This window comes from Tiliqua scincoides, chromosome 5, assembly GCF_035046505.1.
Source record: "Tiliqua scincoides isolate rTilSci1 chromosome 5, rTilSci1.hap2, whole genome shotgun sequence".
Classification (NCBI taxonomy): domain Eukaryota; kingdom Metazoa; phylum Chordata; class Lepidosauria; order Squamata; family Scincidae; genus Tiliqua; species Tiliqua scincoides.
The window spans coordinates 89,292,960-89,314,441 of NC_089825.1; the positions used below are offsets into that span (position 1 = coordinate 89,292,960).

Sequence of the window (21,482 nt, forward strand, 5' to 3'; positions counted from 1 at the left end):
AATGCTGTGGGGGGGGGGCATATAGGAATTCTTGTACACACTTTCAGGTCAAGGGATAGCCATAAATCTCAGGATGTCAGGGAGAAGTTCTCTGTGGCAAGGCTAAGGGGAGGGATCTACTCTGCTGCCACAGAAGGCAACTCAAGTATAAAAGAGTCCCCCAGCCAGCCCATGCCTGCACTTGTGTTGTCAGAAGCTGTGAGGTTCAGAACCTCTCGGCTCAGACTGTGGGCTAGAAGGAGGAAGTGGGGAGTGCAAGCCGGCAAAGCGGCAAGATGTCTGAGCTGCAGCAGCTGACGCAAAACTCCATCCCCAGCGCAAGGGAGGTCCTGCGGGACAACTACAAGAACCTGCTGCAAGTGGCAGATTACTGTGAAAGCAACTACGGGGAGGTGAGTTGCAGGAGGATACAACTGGGGTCGGCACTGCCAGGTAGACAGACAGCCGAAGGTTGCAGGGTTCAAGGTGTGCCTGGCATGTTGGATGAATGTGAATGTCTGTGGCTATTATACTGCTTACACTACAACCTGTTGCCAATGTGAATGGGGAGTGTGACCCTGGAAGGGTTAGCAGGGAGTGCTGGGGAGCACTCTCTCTTTATGTGGGTGGGTGCTAGCCATTGCAGGAACCTGGACTCACACTGCCACTGGCCTGACTGGCTGCAAATGAAGGTTGTGCTTCAGTGATGATGGAGGATCAGGCAAACCCTTGCCATGTCCCACCTAAAGAGGGGCTCTGGAATCAAAGAGGGAGCCAGAAGGCTATCTTGTGCAGCCCTCTGCCCAAATGGCAACTCTGCTCTTCACCTTGCTTTCCCCATGTAATTCAGACCACTTGGTGTCACCTAGAAAGAGCAGGTGCTCCACCAAAGCATGCTAGCAGAGCAGAGAGCTCCAGATGACTCATGTAAGTGAGCCAAGCTGCACTCGGAAACTGCAGGGCTAAAGAAAAGAAAAGACTCGTTCACAAACCATTCAAATGTAAGCCAAAATCCAAAAAATTTTTTTTTAACTACGTACCTAATGCTGATTGCATAAACAGTTACCAGCCTCTCAGTGTTGCCATGTACATAAAACACAGGGCCGTGCCAGAGAGAGCTTTAAGGAGCTTGAAGGAGGTGCACATTTTATACCTGAGGAGTAGCCACCAAGCACACTTTAGTATATTTTGATGAATTGCGCAATTCTCAGTGTTTTTGTTCTAAACTTCTTTTAGGCACAAGACAAACGGAAAGCCCTAGAGGAAACCATGGCTTTCACAACGCAGTCTTTAGCCAGCGTGGCCTACCAAATCAGCAATCTGGCTAGTGACATCTTCAAAATGCTGGACTTTCAGGCTGCTGAAGTCCAAAAGGTAGAAGCCAGTGTCTCCTGCATCACACAGGTAGGCAAGAAACCCATTGGAAACGGTAACAGGAAAGGCATAGTGAATGTTAGTGTTGGGGGCTTGGGCTTCAGTGGAGCTGGAGCTCTGCCCTGTGTGTGGCAAATCCCTTGCTGCTCTGTATTGTTGTGTCCATGTGTTTGAATCCTGCAGAAACATTTGCCTAAGTAATATGGAAAATATATATTTGTCAAAATTCAGTTTTATGTGGAAGAAGCACAGGGGCAGTAGGGGGGTGAACTGCTCTGGGTGACACTGTCAGAGGGGATGACACCAAAATGATTTGCTGTAGCTGTGCTGTGGTTGGGGCTTTCTGCAGTTGGGCACAGCAAACTACATTTCCCAGCATGCCTCTTGCTGCATGGTGGGCTTGAACAGGGACGGGGATGCCTTAGGGCAGGGGAGCTTCTTTGGGGGTTCCTCTGCACATTGAGCACAACCTGGCAGGGTATGAAAGCTTGCTGCCACCTGCCCTGCAGTAATCTGCCGTGAGCACAGATGCAACTGGCTGAGCCTCCAGGCTGCCTGAGATTGCACTGGAGCTTGTGCAAAATGATTGACATGGCCCAGAGAGGGCAGGCCAGCCTATTGAGGTGACACCTGCCAGTGACACCAGCCCTAGTGACATCACTGAAGGGGCTGTATCACAGTGGTAAAGTGGGACCCAGAACTGTTTGCAGGATCCAATTATGTTCCAGTCCATGACACTGCAGGTTAAAAGGATCTTGGGTTGCTTGAGGTCTTAGGGGCCAGCTGCTACCAGATAATACTGCACCACATAGATCATTGGTCAGAGTAATATATTACACCATCATATGCAGGGTTGTAGCATACAAAGAGTGTCTTTTCAGCACCATGGGCTACTACAGCTAGTCATGACACAGATGGCATTACAGTCTAAACCAGGGATCTCCAAACTTTTTGGCTAGAGGGCCGCATCAAATATCTAGTGTGGTGTTGAGGGCTGGGGAAAAAAATTTAAATTTGAAGTTTTAATAAATAAATTAGAGATGGAACTTAGAAGACTGAATAAATGAGTGGGCTCATTCACTCAACCTCTCTGACCCTCAGAACACCCTCCAGATGCAACCAGAGCACAGTTCTGGTCGTGTTCAGTTGGGTGGGCCAGAGGCTTTCAGGGGACAAGAGGTTGGCCATGGGCTAGATAGAGGCTGGCCGTGGGCCGCATCTGGCCCCCAGGCCGGGGTTTGGTGACCCCTGGTCTAAAACAAACAGCATCACTTCAAAGCAGCGTGGAGTCCTCAGAAAGTAAGTTGTGGCCCACAAGGGGGAGTGGAAAAATTGCTTCATTTCCTTAAAGAGAGATGAAAGGTTGAAACCGCCCCAGAATCTATGCCTGTCTATTCTGAAAGTCTTGTTCCTTCGTATTAGATGTTTGAATACGGCAAGGAAAATACATTCTGCATGTGGCAAAGGCATTTCCTTCTTGGCTATTGCTTTGTATGCTCCAAGCCGGAACCCTTTTGTTCAGGGGTTCAAGCTTGGCATTCACCTTGTGCTGGTGAAATAAAATGGGTAAGAGACTGAGCTGTGAATCAGAAACTCCCTGGTTCAGATCTGGCCTCTGCTAGGAACTTGTTAGGTGGCCTTAGGCTACTCCCTCTCAGCCTCAGTCCTTCTTCTGCAATATGGGCATATTAATAATTTACAGGCATTGTGTCAATATCTGTGAGAGCCTTTCCATACTAAAAAAGTGCTGTACAGACACTACCCATCATCAAAAAGTGCTGTTCAGATGCTCATCATCATCATCAAATTCCGGAACTAAGCCCTTCTTGAGCTGTGATTGACATGAATTCCTGCTGCTGTCTTTTGGAAAGAACCAGAGAGGATTTGTGAGAGAGTGCATGAAAAGAAGTTACCTGATACTGAACCAGAAAGTCTGTCCATATTTTCTTGTATCAGCAGCTCTCCAAAACATCAGGCATGTAGCATAGCAGGGTTTGAGTCTGGGTTCTATCTGCTAAGAGTATTTTGCTTGATGGGTCCCCTACCCACCTGTCCTACAGATGGCAAGGGGTAACTGTGATATTGGCATGAGCAATCTCATGATGGCCCACTGGAGGAACAGGTTCTGTGCAGGGTTTCACTGTGTGGTGTCCAGCTATTTGAGGACTTCCTTTTCATACCTCTGGGTTATTGCTACAGCTCCAAAGCAGACATAACCTGAACTCTCAGGGCCCAAACCTATCCAGCTTACCAGCACTGATTAAGCCGTGCCAATGGGGCACTTACTGCATCCTGTGATGGTGGGTCAGTCACAGAGGCCTCTTCAACATTTATTCCCTTACCTCGGGGTTGCATAGTGGCTGTGTCGGCACTGGAAAGTTGGCTAGGATTGGGCCCTAAGTCCTGGTGCGTCAGTCAGTGGGATTTTCCACCCTTTCTGTCTGTTCTGGAATGTAGGGAGGCACACACATGATGTTCTCAGTCATCGGGTCTCTTTTCCTGTTACTGGAGAGATTGGAGATCTGCCTGATGACTTTCCTGTTTCCCAGAGAATAATACCCTAGAAAAAAACATAATGGATCAGGAAACATCAGTGGAATGGATTAATCACCTCTGCAGTTTCACCAGTTTGGTATCCCTAAACACTTATAAAGTTTACTTTTAGTGCCGTTTCACTTGGCTGAGAGACATGTGGTGGAAAGTTGCAAAGAGTAACAGTTTACCTTGTGCTTAATTGGAGCTTCTTGATGCTGGATCCCAGAACATGTTTGTCCAAAACTGTTTGGCCTCCGGCTGCTCCGAACTGGTTTCAAATCGCTGTGCAATTTGTTTCGTAAAGATCAGGTAGACAGGATGTATTGCAAAGAACAAACATCACTGTCTGGCCTGTTGTCGCACCTTTCAATGCAAGCATTAAGACACAATAGTGCTCAGTTCAGTACGTATCTCAGAATGTCATGCCACAGTCCACTTCAAAGAAGATCAGGACATGCAATGTTAATACAATGCCATGGTATATAAAAAGCCACATGTTAATTCTTAAAATATATTGTGGTTTATTTGGATGGTTTTAAAGCGATTTCACTGTGTAATTTGGCTCAGTCGAGACACACATGCAATGAGTTTGAAAAGGTTTTCCTTCTAGGCCAGTGGTTCTCAGGCTTTTAGCACCGGGACCCACTTTTTAGAATGAGAATCTGTCAGGACCCACCAGAAGGGAGGTCATGACCGGATGTGACATCATCAAGCAGGAATATTTTTAACAATCCTAGGCTGCAATCCTACCCCCATTTATCTAGGAGTAAGTTCCATTTACTACCATTATTAGGAGCATATACATAGTAGCCTGTTAAAAGCACAGAGCTGTAGCATGTCCCCAGATGCAGTCACATACCATGGAAGCATCAAGTCGAATATATTAAAAATAAAATATTGAAATGAATGGGGACCCACCCAAAATTGACTGGCGACCCACCTAGTGGGTCCCGACCCACAGTTTGAGAAACACTGTTCTTGGCAATGGCTTGGGCATCAGGTAAGAATGCCTCTTAGCATTTTATCAGCTGCTATTTTGCATGCAGTAAGGATTCCAAATATTTGATCATAAAGTTTTGAAGTTTCTTGCCTGGTCTTTCTCACATTGTCCTACTTCTTTGTGTATTATTTTGGATCTTTGTTCAAAATCCCTTTCTCCTCCTTGAACTTTTGTTTCCCACACTTTGATTTCAGCTATAGCCTGCTGTAATTCGTCAGATCTGTCAACAAGCTGTAGTTCAGCTTCAGCTTTTTGGTTTTTCTATAACATGACCTAGCTTGCCATTTCTGCCGGCATTTCATTCAATGATCGACCACCCCTTTTGATACACCAATAAGAGGAATATAGTCACCAGGTAGTCAGAGAATATGTCGAAGTCAGCAAAAGCATGTTTTTGTGGAAACTCATGTATTTTGTCCTCAACTTCAGCAAGCTGAGACAAAAGTCTTGATAAAGCAGTGTGGCTTTCTGAGTTACTTAACGTGGCAGCACTTTTAGCACAGCAGCTGGTTTGACATAAAGCTCTTTTTGCTGATTCTACTTTTCTTCTGTATCTGTCAGTCTCTTTCTCTTCCAGAAAGAGTGCCTCTGAGCATGTGCAGTATTATAGCAGAGGCAGAGAGTGAGAGACTCTCCTCTCTTCTATGCACAAGCTCAATTTCCCTCTTTATTTTTGATGCCATGAAGTGGGAAGAGGAGAGTAGTGAGTTAGGGTGCTACTGCTCACTCTTTCCAGTGGCAACAGCACAAAAACTAATAGGTTGCCACAAAAAAAGATAGATTTGGGTTCAGTATCAGGAGGGGAAGGATTCCCTGCTGCGTGAAGAAAGAAGTAATTTGTGGGGCCTTTGAATCTTTCCTGAGAGCTTAGTGTCCCAAAGAGATTAGACAGGCATCAGGCAAGCATGCTTGAGATTGGATATCCTGCTTCACTGGGGCTAAAGGTTAATCTGAGCTAGGCCTGTGCCCCAGAACCCGTTCCGACCATGGGATGGAAAGGACTAGAGTGACACGCAGCCTGAGCCTTTGGCATTAAAATTGCCATTAGCCCACATTGACCATGATTCTCAAAGGCAGAGAGTGGAGTTGCTCTCACCCTCTGCCATATACCTTAAGAGTGGCAACTCATTCACTCCAGTGCCAGAGGTGCCAAGGAGGACTGCATTCAGTACCGTACCCTCTTGGCTCTGAGTGCCAGGCCTGTGGATTATCACCTTGGTCCTACATGGTCCTAAAGAAGCCAAAGGCTTGAAGCATGTGCAGAGTGCCTTTCCTTCTTTCTAATGTGCTTTCCAAAGGAAATGGTAAATATTTGGCCCTCAATCTTATTTTCTCTGGGTGAAAAGTACCAAGGCTGTGTATTCTCTGCACTTAAAAACAAAGATTTAAAATTGTAGGCCAGGCAGCCATGTCCCCCGGGATAGTGCCTGGGTTGGGACGACACAGCAACATGACCCCCTGCGCAATCACATCACCCCTGCACCTGCGCACGACACTCTCTTCCTTGAAGGGCTCCATTCTGGAGCCAAATGGATGCTTGGGAGGGAGGGTGGGCCCATCTGCATGCAAAGAGCACCCTCCCCCCAGGAAAGGAAGGGAACTACCCAGAGCACCGTGGATGGTGGGTGCGCTGTCAGCATTGCTTGCCGCCCAGGTAAGTCCATGCCAGGAGTCCCCTTCAATGGTGGCCCGGGCAAATGCTATGGCTTGCCACATCTTAGGTAAGCACCTGAGGCCAGGATACTCCAAATTTTGCAAGGAAAAATGCTCCTGAGTCCCCATTGACACCAGCACCAAATGTGTCTTGACCAAGTCTAACGTTGTGCTCTAGACCAGACTGTCCTTCCTCACAATGTCTCTGCTGCAGGTGGTAGAGATGCACAAGGAGAAAGTGGCCCGCCGAGAGATTGGGACGTTTGCTGTTTGCAAGACATTTCCACACTACCAGAAAATCATCTCCCCAGCCCGTCTTGAACCCTTGGAGGCATATTACAGGAAGCCGCTGAACTTCAGCAGTTTAGATGACATTGGACATGGGGTAAAGGTAAGATGTGAATTGGTCCTCTGGCTATCCCCACCCTAAATCCAGAACAAGATGCCAAAGGAGATCCAGAGCACACCAGATTTGGGTGCCTGTATTATTGTCATCCTTCTGGACATGGGAGTACTCTCACCTTGTTTTCTGTAGCACTCCAATTACAAATATATTGCTATGAATTTTGTAGTACTTCAGAGGTTTCAAGTCTCCACTAAGTTCTCTGAAGCATCACCAGTGCTGCTGAACTAAAATGCCATGCGACTATCGTAGGCACCGATTGAACAGTGCCAATGACATCAGTGATGCTGAATAATTCAATTCAACCCTCCAAGTTTTGTGCAGTTCTAGAAACCGTTGTCCTATGTGAAAAAAATTTCTGCATTTATCTTTTCAAAAATGAGTCAAGTAAAGGGTTTGCAAGTATCCTCTGTACCGGATGAGGGTTCGTCTGATCCTTTAAAAGTGCAAAACGGCTTCATCCCGTTTTGAGATCCATTTTTGTTTTTCAAACATTTCTTTTTAAGGAGATGCTTTCCCACTGTCCAGGACCTCCTTTTATAGAATTCTCAAACTTCTGATGCTAGACCGGAGCTAGGGCAGAAGAGTATTGCTCCCATTGCTAGGAAAGAAACAATCTGTGCAAGGCCTGCAACTCTGAGAGTCAAGAAGGCAGAGCTTTTCAGTCTTGGGGAGGGGGCACAAGTATCACTACTTCCAGGGTCTGTGTATGGGACTTGTAGCTGCTGGAGGAACACTAGAGGAGGTATGACAAGGTGTAAGGTGGCTTACAGTTTTTTCTGCAGCAAGGCTGGGACTTCTCCAGTTACAGGTGTCCCGCACTCATTTAACAGGTAAGGGACCTGAACAGGGGTGAAAAGTGGAAACCATTGAAAAGCAGAACCCGGTATTTTTTTTAGTTTACAAATGTTCCAATGCTTTTTTTAGCTAGCAAATTGCAAATGCCTTTTCTTAACCTTGCAAATTCCTGCTGTCACACAAAGATTTCTGCAAATGGACTCTCATTAATGCCTTCAGGAATGGGAATAGATCCTGAGCTAAAGTTGGTATACACACTCTCTCTCTCACACACACACACTCATACACCCACATGTATCAAAACGGTTTGAATCACCATGTTATATGCAAATCAACACCGGGGAGGGCAATTTTAGCCTTTGGAACAACAGAGAGAGGTTGACAGAGCAGAGCTTGTGTTGAATGGATGACTTCAAGGTATAATTGAAAAGTGTTGAAAGAGCAGATCCAGAAAAAACGAACCATCAGAAAGTGGGGGATGTCTGTACTTTTGTCTGGGCTTGGGCGCAACTACACTTGATTGCTGCCCCAGCCACCTCCACTTCTGGTGAGGTTGAGCAAGGCAAAGCAGTCCAGGCGTCCCGCGGTATCCACAGGGAGATACGTTCCTGCTGCTACCGCGGATAGCTGAAATCGCAGATAGTAGTGAACCATATTGCAGATAGAAAAGGGAACAGACAGACAGCAAGAATGCTAGACTCTGCTCCTGGTTAAGCATTCTCACTGTCCCCTCCTCTAGTGTTCCTCCAGCAGCTACAAGTCTAGATTCTGACTGTTTGCTTCCTTTTCCAAAGTGTTCCAAAGCAAAAGGGGGGAAAAGCTTCCTTTTGCAAAGTGTTTGCAAATAAAGAGAGGCAAGTCATGAACATGATGGGGCGGGGGGGGGGAGTTTGAGGACCATGGATAAGTGAAAGTGGATATGGGGAGTCACCTATTCTGCATAGTCCCTGAGGCAGCAGCAATACATCACACCAATGTAGAATAAGCTACAAGGCCAAGTACACCACCATACCATGATGTACTTGTGCCACCACTTGAAAAACTCTGTCTGAGGCCAGGCCTGTCTTTGACTCTGCTTTGGGTACCCCTGGTACGAAGCCTGTTCTCCCTCTCACTCTGAAATCTGACTTTGTTTTTCTTCTGGCAAGTTTTACCAACATGGGCTTTTCCCCCCATCAATGCTATTAGCATCAGCTAAGGCAGGCACCCACAAAGCGACCTTGTTATCACTGCTTTTTGTGCTGTTATTATTAAAACATTCATATCCTGCCTTTCTCTCTAATCCAAGAGTGCGCAAAGTAGTTTAGAATAAGAAGGTTAAATAAAAAAGGGAAAATCAGCAGGAGTTGGCTGATGATCAAAACAACAAATCTAAGTAATTCTCAAAAATTCAGCAGTTATTCAGAACAGAACTCCCTGTAGCATGTAATAGAACTGAAGACTCACAGCAAGCTTTGAAGAACTTGTTGTGCTCCTACTGAGCAGCTACTTAGCTTTGGCAATCTCCAAAGCTGTAATGCCAAACCTTGGCTTGTGTGTGTGTGTGTGTGTGTGTGTGTGTGTGTGTGCGTGTGCAAATTTAAGATATCCTTTGCAGAACCTGAGGTGTTAGCTCAGTGCTAAGAATTTTCAAGTACATCTTCTATGAAACATCTGTTACTTTAGCCATCAAAATTTGGCTAAATCTGAGTTGGTAATTTTCATAGATCCAAGATCTTGCAATCTGATCTGAAAAATATTTTCCACTTTGTTTCTAGGAAGGTATGAGATTGAAATGTGTTGAAAGGCAATAGTAATACTCCCATAACATTGACCTCTTTTGCACTGATTTGCTAAGTAGTAATACCTCCTGTTTTGCACAGTGCTTGGCTTTCCAAGCACTTGGAAAACATCAATAACTTGATGTTATTGGAGGTATCATTGTATGTAAATAACTTAAACAGAACTTACAAGCAGAGTAGGGGAAAAAAGGAGAGTTTTATCCAGTGGCATTGCTAGGGGGTGCAGGGGGTGTGGACTACACTGGATGACACACTTGAGGGGGTGACACCACTACTGGCCAAAATTGTGAAAATCTTTGTATTTTCAAATAATACCATCATGTTTTACATTAGTTGATGTGCAGTTTCATGCAGAATGCAGTGAAACACACCGTATTGAAGTATCTATATTTTATCAAAAGTTACAGGTTGAGCCTCATTATTTGTGTGGGTTCCATTCCAAGCACTCACGTGGATGGCAAAAAATGCACTATAGCAAATCAATTTAAAAAACAAAGTTTCTTTGCTCCGGTGATTTAAAAACGGCCTTGCTGACCTTTGTGATGTAAGATAAGAGTCATTAAGAAGACAATCCATCAATCAGTCCTCCTCCAAGAGCTTAGAAAGGAACTTCACTCAGCCCCTCCCTTCACCAATGCAAAGTGATCACCTTTCTTTTACATGCTCAGGAGGAAGGGAGGGGTCGCCTGGAGAGAGAAGGATTGATGGATTGTCAGCCAGCTGCCCCCCCCCTTCATTAAGGAGGCTATTGTTAAAGGACTGTTCCGTTTTTTAAACTAATTTTAAAGAGATGCATTTTTCCCCTTCTCCAGGGATCAGCACATTCCATCTCATTTGCAGGGGCCATTCGTGTTGAGTCAAATCCGTGTATAAAAAAATCAGTGTATAACTAGACTGGACCTGTATAGTTAAAAAAGAAGAAAAGGAAAACACCTTATGTAACAAAAAGTGGATTTTTGTAACTCAATTGACCAATGAGACCAATTGTTCTGAGAGCCAGTGAGGTGTTGCTATGACACAGCAGGGAACCAACAAGGTGTTAATGTGAGTCAGCTCTCATTTCCATGTATCAAAGCTAATACCAGAACTCTGGTATTGTGTGAGTGTCATCAAGCTGGCTACTGGGTTTTTTTTTTCTTGTTTGTTACTGATTTGTTGGGTGACCTGTATTGTTATATATTAAAACAAATAAAGTTAATGGGGGTTACACCAACCCTGCAGATGCCACTGCATTTCAGCTGTGCATATGATATTGTAATTAATTCTGTTTGGTCTGATATTTGGTCATGGGGATGATGCAATGATGCAAACCCTAATGATGCCTGCTTATGTTTGCTTTTAGCATTGTGTTTAGGAATATTATCTGAAAGTAGATACTTGGATACCCTTTTTGGGGAGGGGTAGCCCCATGTTAGTGAAAAAGAAAGTCTTGTGATAGCTTAAAGACAAATATATTTCAGCATAAGCTTTTGTGGACTGAAGTGTGATGAAATAAAGTCACTAGTCCTTAAGGTGCCACAAGACTTTCCTAGTTTTTCCAGTTACATTGGAATGTTCTTCCATGTGGAGTCAAATTACAATGACAAGAGGTGGAGACTTCTAAGCAGGAAGGGGTTGAAGTCTTCAGATCATTCCAAGTTGCATGATCTCATGGGGGGGGGGTTCAGTTCTCAGATTTGAACTCCTTAAAGGGGCAATTGGCACATGTATTCATTACTTGTTGACTGCACCATCAAGTGATGACTTGCCTGCGTGAATGGGCTAATGTGTAGAGATGTGCCATCAGTCCTGTGAAGCACAGTGCTTGAAGCTGTCGTTCTCTGGATTTGTCACAGGACCAGGAAATTCCTGAGCAGTGGCTGCCGCTCCTAGATAGGAGGAGGCTTGGTTTGGGATGTCAGATCTTGCAAACTATCATCAGATCAGGATGAATAAGCAGCAGACGAAATGAAAGCAGTTAATAACAATCCTAATAACATGATATTTATTTTCATTAGGAAGATTGGCCTCCATAATTTTTGCAGCAGTCATTAGTGCATGGTTTGCTTAGGTCTTAATGTGAGACGGTGATTTGGCACACCGGAAGGTGTGATGATTTTGTACAGAGATAGAAGATCAACCTCAGACAGAGAGTCTCCAAGCACTTCCTCTGTGGAAAAGTTCTCTCTTTTGATGAACCACAGAGCAAACCTTTTCCTCCTCTTCTTCCTTCCTCTTTTTTTTTTTAAATAAAAAAACTAATAAGAAGAGAGCATGTTGAGAATTACATCCTTGATCATCTGAAGAGGAGAAAGACACTGACCGAAGAAAAGCTGTTTGTTTACTTGTAGGCTTGCGTGTATACAATTTTTATACTAAAATATGCTTGGATCCATTTGGTCCATTAAACTCACATGCACTTTTTTAAGCACACATTTTGGTTGCTTTCCATTCTACCATAAAGTCTATAATAAATTTTATTAACATCTCTATGATTCTAAAGACCTTGACTGTGAACCTGGTGCCACACAAAAAATGTTTCCACATTCCACAGCTTCTAAGGCCGGCCCTGGATATGACATACCTTTCAAACACTATTCCCCCCATTTCCACAGCTCTCAAATGCTTGTTTCCTTTCTGCTGGAGCAATGCAATTATAAACTGGGCGCATGGTGCACAAAAATGTGACCACCACACCAATGCTTGCGAGTGGAACAGTGGAGGTGTTCTGCTTTTGTCCTCCCTGCCTTGCAAGCTGTCTTTTCAGAGAAAAAGGAGAATTGCGCTGTTGATTGCGGGCAGCCATCGAGGCCAATCTCAACCACAAGGATCTGAAACTGATGAGACAGAGACGTTTCAAACCGAGAGGAAGCTCTGTTCGAGCTTTCTGTTCCCACGCTGGCGTCTGCTGTCCTAGTGGGGTTCTTGCCGCAACCCAGGCAGCTGCCACAGCAGAAGCCTTGCAAGTATTTGCTATCTTTTGTTGGCACATAAGCTCCAGCTCAGCAAGCAAAATAGCTGGGGGGGGGAGGGTAAAGGTATGACCTGCTTTTTAAACCTAAAAAAAAATTATTCTTCTGTTTTATTGTATTACTCTGTGTAAGAGAGCTTTCTAATTTGGTCCTTTTAGCACTAGAATGGAAAGAGCTCCCCTTTGGGCAGGTTCAGCATGCCATGTCAAAAGCCAGAGAGCCCCAGCAGGTAGTGTGCTCACCTCTGCACACCAGAGCTGAACAGTGCCTAGCACACCAGCTTGGGATTGGGGGGAGGGGGAGGGAATCCCTATAGGGCAGGGGTGTCCAAAGTTTTTGGCTGGAGGGCCACATCATCTCTCTGACACTGTGTTGGGGGCTGGGTGAAAAAAGAATTAATTTACATTGAAAATTTGAATACATTTACATAAGTTTACATAAATGAATATATTAAAGATGAACTTATATGAATGAACGAAGGTCTTGCAATAGCTCAAGGCCTATAAAAGGCCTTGCACAAAGCAAGGGTGGCCTTTCCTTTTGCTGCTTCTGCTGCATCACAGACATGAAACTGCAAGCAGTGGCAGGAGCCCTCATCCCGCAGCTCACGCGAGAGGTCAAACAGTTGCCCTCACGCTAAGAGCAGCTGCGTTGGGTCAGTGTGGGCTCCAACAAATCTCCGGAGGGCCAGAGGCTCATTGGAGACTGGGGGCTCCCTGAGGGCCGCATTGAGAGTCCTCGAGGTCCGCAAGTGGCCCCAGGGCCGGGGTTTGGGCACCCCTGCTATAGGGCAAGGCAGGTATTACCAGGGCCAACTTCACACAGGGAATGAACTGAGTTTTAAATGAATAAAAGTCCTTCGCTAGAGGGAGAAGATAGTTTTGCACACATTCAGATTTTGACAAATTTTAATTTCGGTGATGAAATGAAAAATAAAACTTAGCACCAGTTGATCAAAACGTTACGGTGAGGCTAGATTCCGGGGGGGGGGGGGTTTGCCTTGTTCAATCCATTACAGTAAACATAACAGAGTCCTGTAGCATCTTAAAGATGTCACAGAGATGCTTGTTTTCATGTCATATTCATGGCATAGAACACTAACGTATTGAAGAGAAAGTGGCCCCACACCCTGCTGTACTAGTTTTCTTCTTGTTTTTTTTTTTTTTTAAATGTAGGGGGCATTCAAAAGCTGTATGCCCCACCTGCAGCCTACAATAGTACAGTCTGTTCAGCATTCCTCATTCTGCTGCATGCTTGTGTCGATTCAGCCATTGCCCTTCTAGCTTTGCTTTTCAAATTTAATGCCAGTTATACGGGAGAGATCTTTGTTTTTGACTGAGTTCTGAACAGGATCAAATTTGCTGATACGTTCTCATTCAGTGATTACTAGATTTTGAATCTAGTAATGAATTTCTAGTTCAACTATAAATTGTTGATCTAGAATGTTCTGGCATATTTGAGTCTGTTCGTTTAGGACGCACCTAAAACCAAGTTTCTGTCTCGCTACAGATCGCAAAATGGTGTTACCACCAGCCAACTATTGGTGGGAATGGTCACTGTGCTTATCTTATAGAAATCTGAGCTTTGTGTAGAACATTCCATACTGTACTCTTAAATTTAATGGTAATTTGACTCCAATGTATAACTTTTTTTCCATTTGTGCACACATGTGCATTCATCACCAGTTAAGGACAATGTTTTATGCCTCTGATAAATCGGGCTCTATCCCATGAAAGTGGATGTCACAGTAACTCCATTTGTGTTTTATGTGACACAAGGCAGTAATACTAAGAACTCCTTGGAAAATGGTACAAGATTGGTCCTTTGGAAAGTAACATCCTGCATAGTCTCAGACACAAGTACTTTTCATCCTCTCTCCCCTCTCTCTCAGGATCAAAGCACTCAGCTGGCAAGAACGGGGACCCTGGCCCGGAGAGGAACCAAGACAGGAGCAGGCCAGTCCTCTGGGAGCCTGGGGTGAGGCTGAGTCATTTGGATAGTAGAACCAGAAGTGGTAGTTTCATTTTGAGCCATTTGCTCCTCAGAGATTGCACCCTCTGACCCCTGCCTGAGAAAGTTTTTTTTCAATCAGAGCTGAAACATTTATGGGTAATCAATAAATTGATTCAACTCCTCTTTATGAACTTAGAAAGGTGCCCTTGATTAATAGCAAAACATTTTATAAATGTTTATTGCTTTTAATAGGTTTATTAAAAATGCAGATTGCAGGTGTAACCTCAGGAGAAGACTTCCCTGAGCACTGTTTCACAAGAAGGGATCTGACTTAGGGTCCAGTCTTATCCAAATTTTCAGCACTGATGTAGCCATAATGCAGCCCCAAGGTAAGAGAACAAATGTTCCCTTAACGTTAAAAGGCCTATGTGATTTTCCCCGACCAAAGAATGCAGCACACATCCCATTGGCATGGCTACATTGGTACTGGAATAATAATAATAATAATAATAATAACAGGTATTTATATACCGCCTTTCTTGGTCTTTATTCAAGACTTTATTCAAGGCGGTTTACATAGGCAGGCTTTTATTTAAATCCCTTATTAAATAGGGATTTTTACAATTCGAAAGAAGGTTCTTTCTTTCAAGAACCACTACATTCAAGATGTTTCATTCCGATCTGGCTTCACATTCTGGCCTCCATCCTCCCACGCTCAGAGCAGATGGAAATAGCTCTGCTTCAGCTTGTCAGCTGCTTCAAGGTCGCACGGTGCCAGTGGCCTCGAACTGACGACCTTGTGGATGTTATCTTCAGGCAGACGGAGGCTCTACCCTCTAGACCAGACCTCCTGCCCTAATGAATTACTCTTAAATTCATTAATGTTAATGAATTTAAGATTAATTCACATGCAGGTGATATTTTATTATTTATTTCTGAAGTTCAATCTTCTATTTCAGAATGGATGAAAGTGTTAAATGCCTTGGGAGATTATTGGTCAATTGGACAAAATCTGAATTGATGTAACTTGGAGACACTATTACATGGGGTGTATTCAATGCTTGGTCATTTTGATGGTGCCCAGATGTCATTAAGTATTTTAAAATATTGATTCCTAGAGATATAATACAGATTATATAGGTTAATATAGGCGCAATCCTAACCAGCTTTCCAGCACTGGCATAGCTGTGCCTGTGGGGCATGTGCTGCATCTTGCAGTTGAGGGGCAATCATGGAGACCCCCTCAAGGTAAGGCAATGTTTGCTTACCTCAGAGCTGCATTGTCCTTATGTCAGAGCTGGAAAATGGGTTAGGATTGCACCCTAAATCTGCTAAAAAAATTTTTAACTGAGCGACTGCCTGACTTTCAATGCTGCCGTTGGTCAACTGCATAGACGCTGTGGCTCAAAAGTGCACCTGAAAGACTCCATGATAACACATGGGACAGTTGACCTTGGGACAGTGTGGTTGTTCTGCTGGGTTCTCCAGTTATATTTACAGCTCTAAAACTTTTTATTAGTCCTTTGACATTATTTCAATGATACATTATTCACAGCTCTAACCTAACTAACCCCCGCCCCCACTGATGCAGCCATGCTAATGGAGCACGCACTATATCCTGCGGGGGCCAGATCCTTAAGGGAACATTTGTTACTTTGGGGCAAGGCTCTGCTGCCCCAAGCGAACCTCTTTGGGTCTGTGCCAGCCGTTTTGCTGGCACATGTCCAAAGAGAGTAAGGGAAAGGGGAGAGGGAGAGGATCCTGGTGAACACTGGTGCTGCCAGGATCCACTCCATACCTTTTCCTGCCCACCCCTCCCTGCTCAGACACTTCCCCATTCTTCCCCCTACTCACCCCTGGGTTCCCACTTCCTCCCACTGCCTGCCCACCGTATCAGCTTACCTGCATTCCTGCTGGTAGTGAGCAGCAGGCCTCTGCCACCACTGTTTGTAGCAGCAGTTCTGGAACGGCCATCATATGGCCATTTACAACCATGCAAACAACCGTTCCGCTGTCGTAAGGCTCAGTTAGAATTGGATGCTCAGTTCCTAAACCTGGATTATTACTGTGTTTTAGGGAAGTGTAACAATAAAGGAAAGTCATCATAGTGTATATGAAATAAGAGACATCCCCTCAAAGTAAGGTTAAGGGTCTCCAGCTGTTTTCCAAGTATATTTATAAAACCCTTGATATTTCTGCTTCGAATGACGTTCAAAAGCAATTCTGCAAAGGCATGTCATGTTCATCTCTCCCTACACAAGCAAGCAAAATCTGGATTTCATCCCTATGTCTTTGGGATTTAGGAGAAACCACCGGACTCCGGAGCCAATACAGCCACCCATCGTCCCTAATGGCAGGCTCTCGTCAGCTTCATCTATGTCATCTCTGAGGTACCATCTGAGATTTCAATATCGGGGCGATGTGGGAGGGAGGGCAGATTCAAGGGAAAATGGAGTGAGGAGGAGGGTCACAAACTTCTGCCAATACAGAATTAGCACATCAGGGAGAAGGAGTCTGACCCAAAAAGTATAAGGCAGTGGTTTCCAAACTGTGTGCCGTATTGCCTGAGGGCGCCATAGGAAACTCACTGGGGTGCTGCAGGATACCCCTGGTGGCCTCTTCTCCCTGGCTCTTCTGGGCACTGCCATCTTGGATGATGCAAGATCTCATGCTAATCTCATGGGACCTTGTGTGATTGTCATGAGATCTCAGGAAACCATGCACAATCCAAGATGGCGGTGCCCACCTTCCTGGCCCTCCCAGGTGCCGCCGTCTTGGATTGCATGAGACCTTACACAATCCAAGATGTGGCCCCAGGAGAGCAGGGAAGCAGAGGATGCTGGGAAAGAAGGGCACCACGACCATGGTAAGTTTAGGAACTGCTGGTCTAAGGGTTAAGCCAGGGGTGCTCAAACTTTCAACTTTAGGGATGCTGGACCTTTAACAAGTGTATAGAAGAGAGAATTTCAGCAGGTGCAACTTGTCATCCCACAGATGACAAGCTGCACCTGCTGAAATTCTCTCTCCTACACAATTTTAAAGGTCCAGGATCCCTAAAGTTGAAAGTTTGAGCACCCCTGGGTTAAGCTTTCTGCATGATAGTTACCTACTTGCAAGGAATTGGGATTTTTTTTTTTAACCAAGGGGAACATACAGTATATCTCTCCTTCCTGCAGTCTGAAGTGGTATAATCTCCCAGCTCAGAACTCTAGCACTTCATTTCACAGCATGCTACCCAAAACTATTCCTTGTTTAAATGTTACAGCAGTTCTTTGGGAACCATTAGCAGCCCCAGTGTGAGTGCACCTACTGAACCGCCTCCACCTCCACCCTCCCTGCTATCGGTTTTTCCTCCACCAGCAGAAGCAGACGACCTTCCTCCTCCTCCTCCTCAAGCAGATATATTGCCACCTCCGCCTGCCACAATGGATGATATGCCCCCACTGGATTTCCCTGAGCCAGGTAAGGCCCCTCCCCCCACTTTCCTTTGAAGAGCTACAACAAAACAGAACACAAAAATCAAACGGCTTGGCATACTTAGCTCACACCTTATGGGTGTAAGATAGGATGTCTCCTAAGTGCATGAGTATCCTAAGAACACCGGTATTCATCTTTTGTTTCAAAAAGAGAACAGCGTTCTAGTCCTTGCTGTTGTGAAGAGGAGTTTAAAAAGTGTTGACAGTCCCTGATGGAGTCCCAGAAGCCAGGAGGTGACCAAACAGAGCTTCTGGTGGTTTTGGTGGAAGGCAGGGCAGGAAGTTATAGGGTTTCAATGCCTTGCATAACTGTGTCTCCCCCCAGGGCTGGCCTAGCCATGAGGCCAACTGACCTGATATTTTCAGATAGCAGATTTGCAAAGGCTGCCCCTTTCTCACTGCCCATTTGCCTCCATTACTCCTGTCCAATGGATTGGAAATGGGCGATGGGGATGGAATGAAAGAGGAAGTGTGTAGGAGAGTGAAGGGCTAGAGAGACACTCTAGCCCTCTACTCTCTCTTCCTCCACACTTCCTTTTCCAGTCAAGGGATTGAGAAAAGCAGAGGCTGGCCCTTCATCAGGTAATGAGGGGCAGCATTTGGCACACCAGCTCAACTGCAAGGAGGTCTTGAGGCAGCCGTGTCTGTTCTTATAGCTAGGGGAGGCAGAAATAACAAGCAAAGTCATTGTCAAATACATGGACGTTTGATTACTTTTCTTCTGTGTAATACAGCCAACCTTTTCATTTGCTTGTAGATCTCGATTTCCTAGGATCTCCACCACCGCCACCTCTGGATGTTACTAACTTGGGATGCTTGGGGCCTCCACTCCTGCCCCCTCCACCACCCCCAGAGAAATTGTCGTGGGCCCCAGAATTCTATCTGGAGAAAGGTACCTTGCTGAGGAAGTTAAGCACTGTCACAATGGTCTTGCTCAGCATTCTGTCTACTGCCAATTGGTAGGGGCCTGGCCCCCAGGGTTAAGTCTAAAATGAGAGGGCTGGGACTCTGGACCACCTTGAAGGTACACCTTTCACCATTCAGATACTCCCATGCAGCCTCTGTCCTTTATGCCATTCCCCACCATAAAATGCTGTGGCAATGAGTCCCATCGCCTAAATATGTGCCTTGACTTGGATGTTCTACAAGTCAGAGTTTGCTTTGTGCTGTGTGCTTCCATCATCCACTGACACTGTCTCTCTCCTCCCTCTCCCCATGGCCTGCAGTAGTGACTCTCTACCCCTACACTCGGCAGAAGGAGAACGAACTCTCCTTTGCAGAGGGTGCCATTATTTATGTGACACGGAAGTACTCAGATGGCTGGTGCGAGGGGGTGACTAGCGAAGCTGAAGGCTTGTTTCCTGAGAACTACGTGGAAGCTTTTGACTGAAGGAGGTGGAATGGAAACGGGAGAGAAGCCAGCGAATGAAACGCAAGCTCTTCTGATCTGCAGTAGATCTGATCCATCTTTTGTTCTCGCTTTGAAGAGAGCTTGAGGAGGAAACACTGTGAAGGGTGGCCTTTACTCTAGCGCCGTTCAAGTCTTCCCTGACTGGCTCCAAAGCAGGCAGCAGTCACCTCCCCATCTACACAGCATGTGATGTCAACGTTCACTTTAGCTTCTCTCGATCCCTCCCTCCTCCAGGCCTGAGCATCAGCTACAGTGGGCCTGCTGTATTTGCAGGCTCCACATTTGCAGATTTAATGAACTGCGGATTGAAAATGTTTTTAAATTTTACATACCCTGCTGTAGCAATGTATGCAATTTGCAAAAAAAATCATGCAATTTGTGCAATTTATGTAAATGTTCCACAAATTTAAGAGTATGTCATTTTTGTCTGAGTGACTTCTGAGGACATGGGTGTATGGATTTTGGTATCCACCTGGGGTTCCAGAACCAAACCCCCATGGATATGGAGGGTGCACTGTACAAAGGTAGGTTTAAGCAGATGTTTACACCCTTGCTAAAGCATTCATCACCTGATTCAGCACAGCTCACCACTCCAGTATTTAAGAATTAAACATGGCTGAAGTGCATTGAGGAGGCTGTGACAGTGGTGTCCCTTTCCTTCAATCATAGTTAGCACGGCACAAAAGTTGTTGGTCTTGGCTACAAGCTCCACTGGTCATACCCACCAGATAGCAGCTTTATGCGTTGGTGCCTGTGGGAAAACTAAATGCACCTCCTTCCAGGAATCAATGTGGGTCTTGTGAAACAGAGCGGTCAAGATTGAGAGGCAAATCAGAACCACCACCTCCCACCCAAGAAGCCACTCTTGCTTCTGCCATGAATTCACTTGGTGGTCTTTAGCCTCTGCCTTTCTCGTCCTCAGGGCATGTTCCTGCCCCCATCTCTGGAACAGAAGGAGGAGGATATTTGTTTACTATACAGCTGCAATTTCCAACCTTTTTCATCTCATGGCACACCGACAAGGTGCTAAAATTGTCAATGTGTACACCATCAGTTTTTAAAATTGGCAAGGCACACCATGCTGCTGTTGGGGGGGAGGGGCTCACATCTCCCAATAGCCCTACTAAATGATCCTCCCCTAAACTCCTGCGGCACACCAAAGAGGAGAATCCTCATGAAATGCTTTGTGTCCTCAAAAAAGTGTTCTACAGACAGCTAAATATCATTGTGCCACTCTCACTCATTGCAGGGAGGCTTGCACAAACAGACTTGCCAGTGGGTCAGAGCTGTCTGTCTCCCACTCAGTTGGAATGCTGCCCCTGAGGCAGTCACCTCATTTTGCTTCATGATAGGGCCCACTCTAGAATGTAGCTCTCTGAAACACCCGTTTCCTGTCCTTTAATTGCTCCCTTGTGAGAAGGAACAGAAGACAGAGCACATTTTGGGAAAGCCATGCCCCCCCATGGGGGAAGGGCTTTGCAGGTGGCTTTGCATTTTAGATCAGAACAGGATAAGAAACGGATTGATGAGCAAGAGGGTGACTCCCCATGTGGCAAAGAAAGGAGGGGAGGTAGCCACCCCCACCACTGGTAAACCAGAGCACTGATCATACACCTCACATACCAGGACATGGTGGCTTATAGGGGGAAAAAGACACTTTAAAAAACAGAGGCAGATTGTGCAATTTCTGCTAAATGCCAAAAGAATACATGAAAGGCAACTTAAAATTCGGATTATTTGCTAGGTACTTTTGTTTGCTTCTGCTTACAAAAAGAGTTTTCATGGCTTTTAAGTTCCAACAAGAATGGACAGACCAGAGGAAGAAGGTAGGGGGCAGAGGCAAGAACAAGTGGAGCCATTGCGCAGAACACAGAGTACAGATTAGGGGGGGGCAAAGCCAGTCAAGTTTCTGCAGATTGAGGCTGATGCGTTTGCTGGTTCTGCAGTTTGGGATAGAGTAACGAGACTGCAGGGTAAAAGTGCAACCTGGAAGTTTTGGGGGAGGGAGGTAGCTGTGAAGAGAGGAAAGGGGGTGCTGCTCTATAAAAATTAAAGATCAGTGAAGACTGGTTAGCGCTAAGGCGGCACTCTCAGAGCAATGTGTTGCTGCTAATTGTGTACACTTGTATGAAGGAACACAGGTTTTCCACAGTTGGCCTGGCTGGAAG

At 45.4% G+C, this 21,482-nt stretch overlaps 1 protein-coding gene across 1 annotated transcript; it reads left to right on the top strand.

The window, feature by feature from the left end:
• Positions 1–24: 24 nt before the first annotated feature.
• ABI3 (ABI family member 3) lies at positions 25–20,826 on the top strand. The gene is made up of 8 exons (XM_066629078.1): positions 25–392; positions 1,216–1,383; positions 6,756–6,932; positions 14,366–14,451; positions 16,731–16,817; positions 17,693–17,889; positions 18,661–18,795; positions 19,130–20,826. The coding sequence occupies exons 1-8, from the start codon at positions 276–278 to the stop codon at positions 19,291–19,293; spliced, it is 1,131 nt and encodes a 376-aa protein (XP_066485175.1). The 5' UTR covers positions 25–275; the 3' UTR covers positions 19,294–20,826.
• The last annotated feature ends 656 nt before the right edge of the window (positions 20,827–21,482 follow it).

Bases quoted from the DNA above. Each gene is read 5' to 3' on its own strand.
- ABI3 (XM_066629078.1), top strand. From the start codon at position 276: ATGTCTGAGCTGCAGCAGCTGACGCAAAACTCCATCCCCAGCGCAAGG. The intron at 393-1,215 runs GTGAGTTGCAGG...AACTTCTTTTAG, and splicing joins GTGAAAGCAACTACGGGGAG to GCACAAGACAAACGGAAAGC. The intron at 14,452-16,730 runs GTGAGGCTGAGT...TTTGGGATTTAG, and splicing joins CAGTCCTCTGGGAGCCTGGG to GAGAAACCACCGGACTCCGG.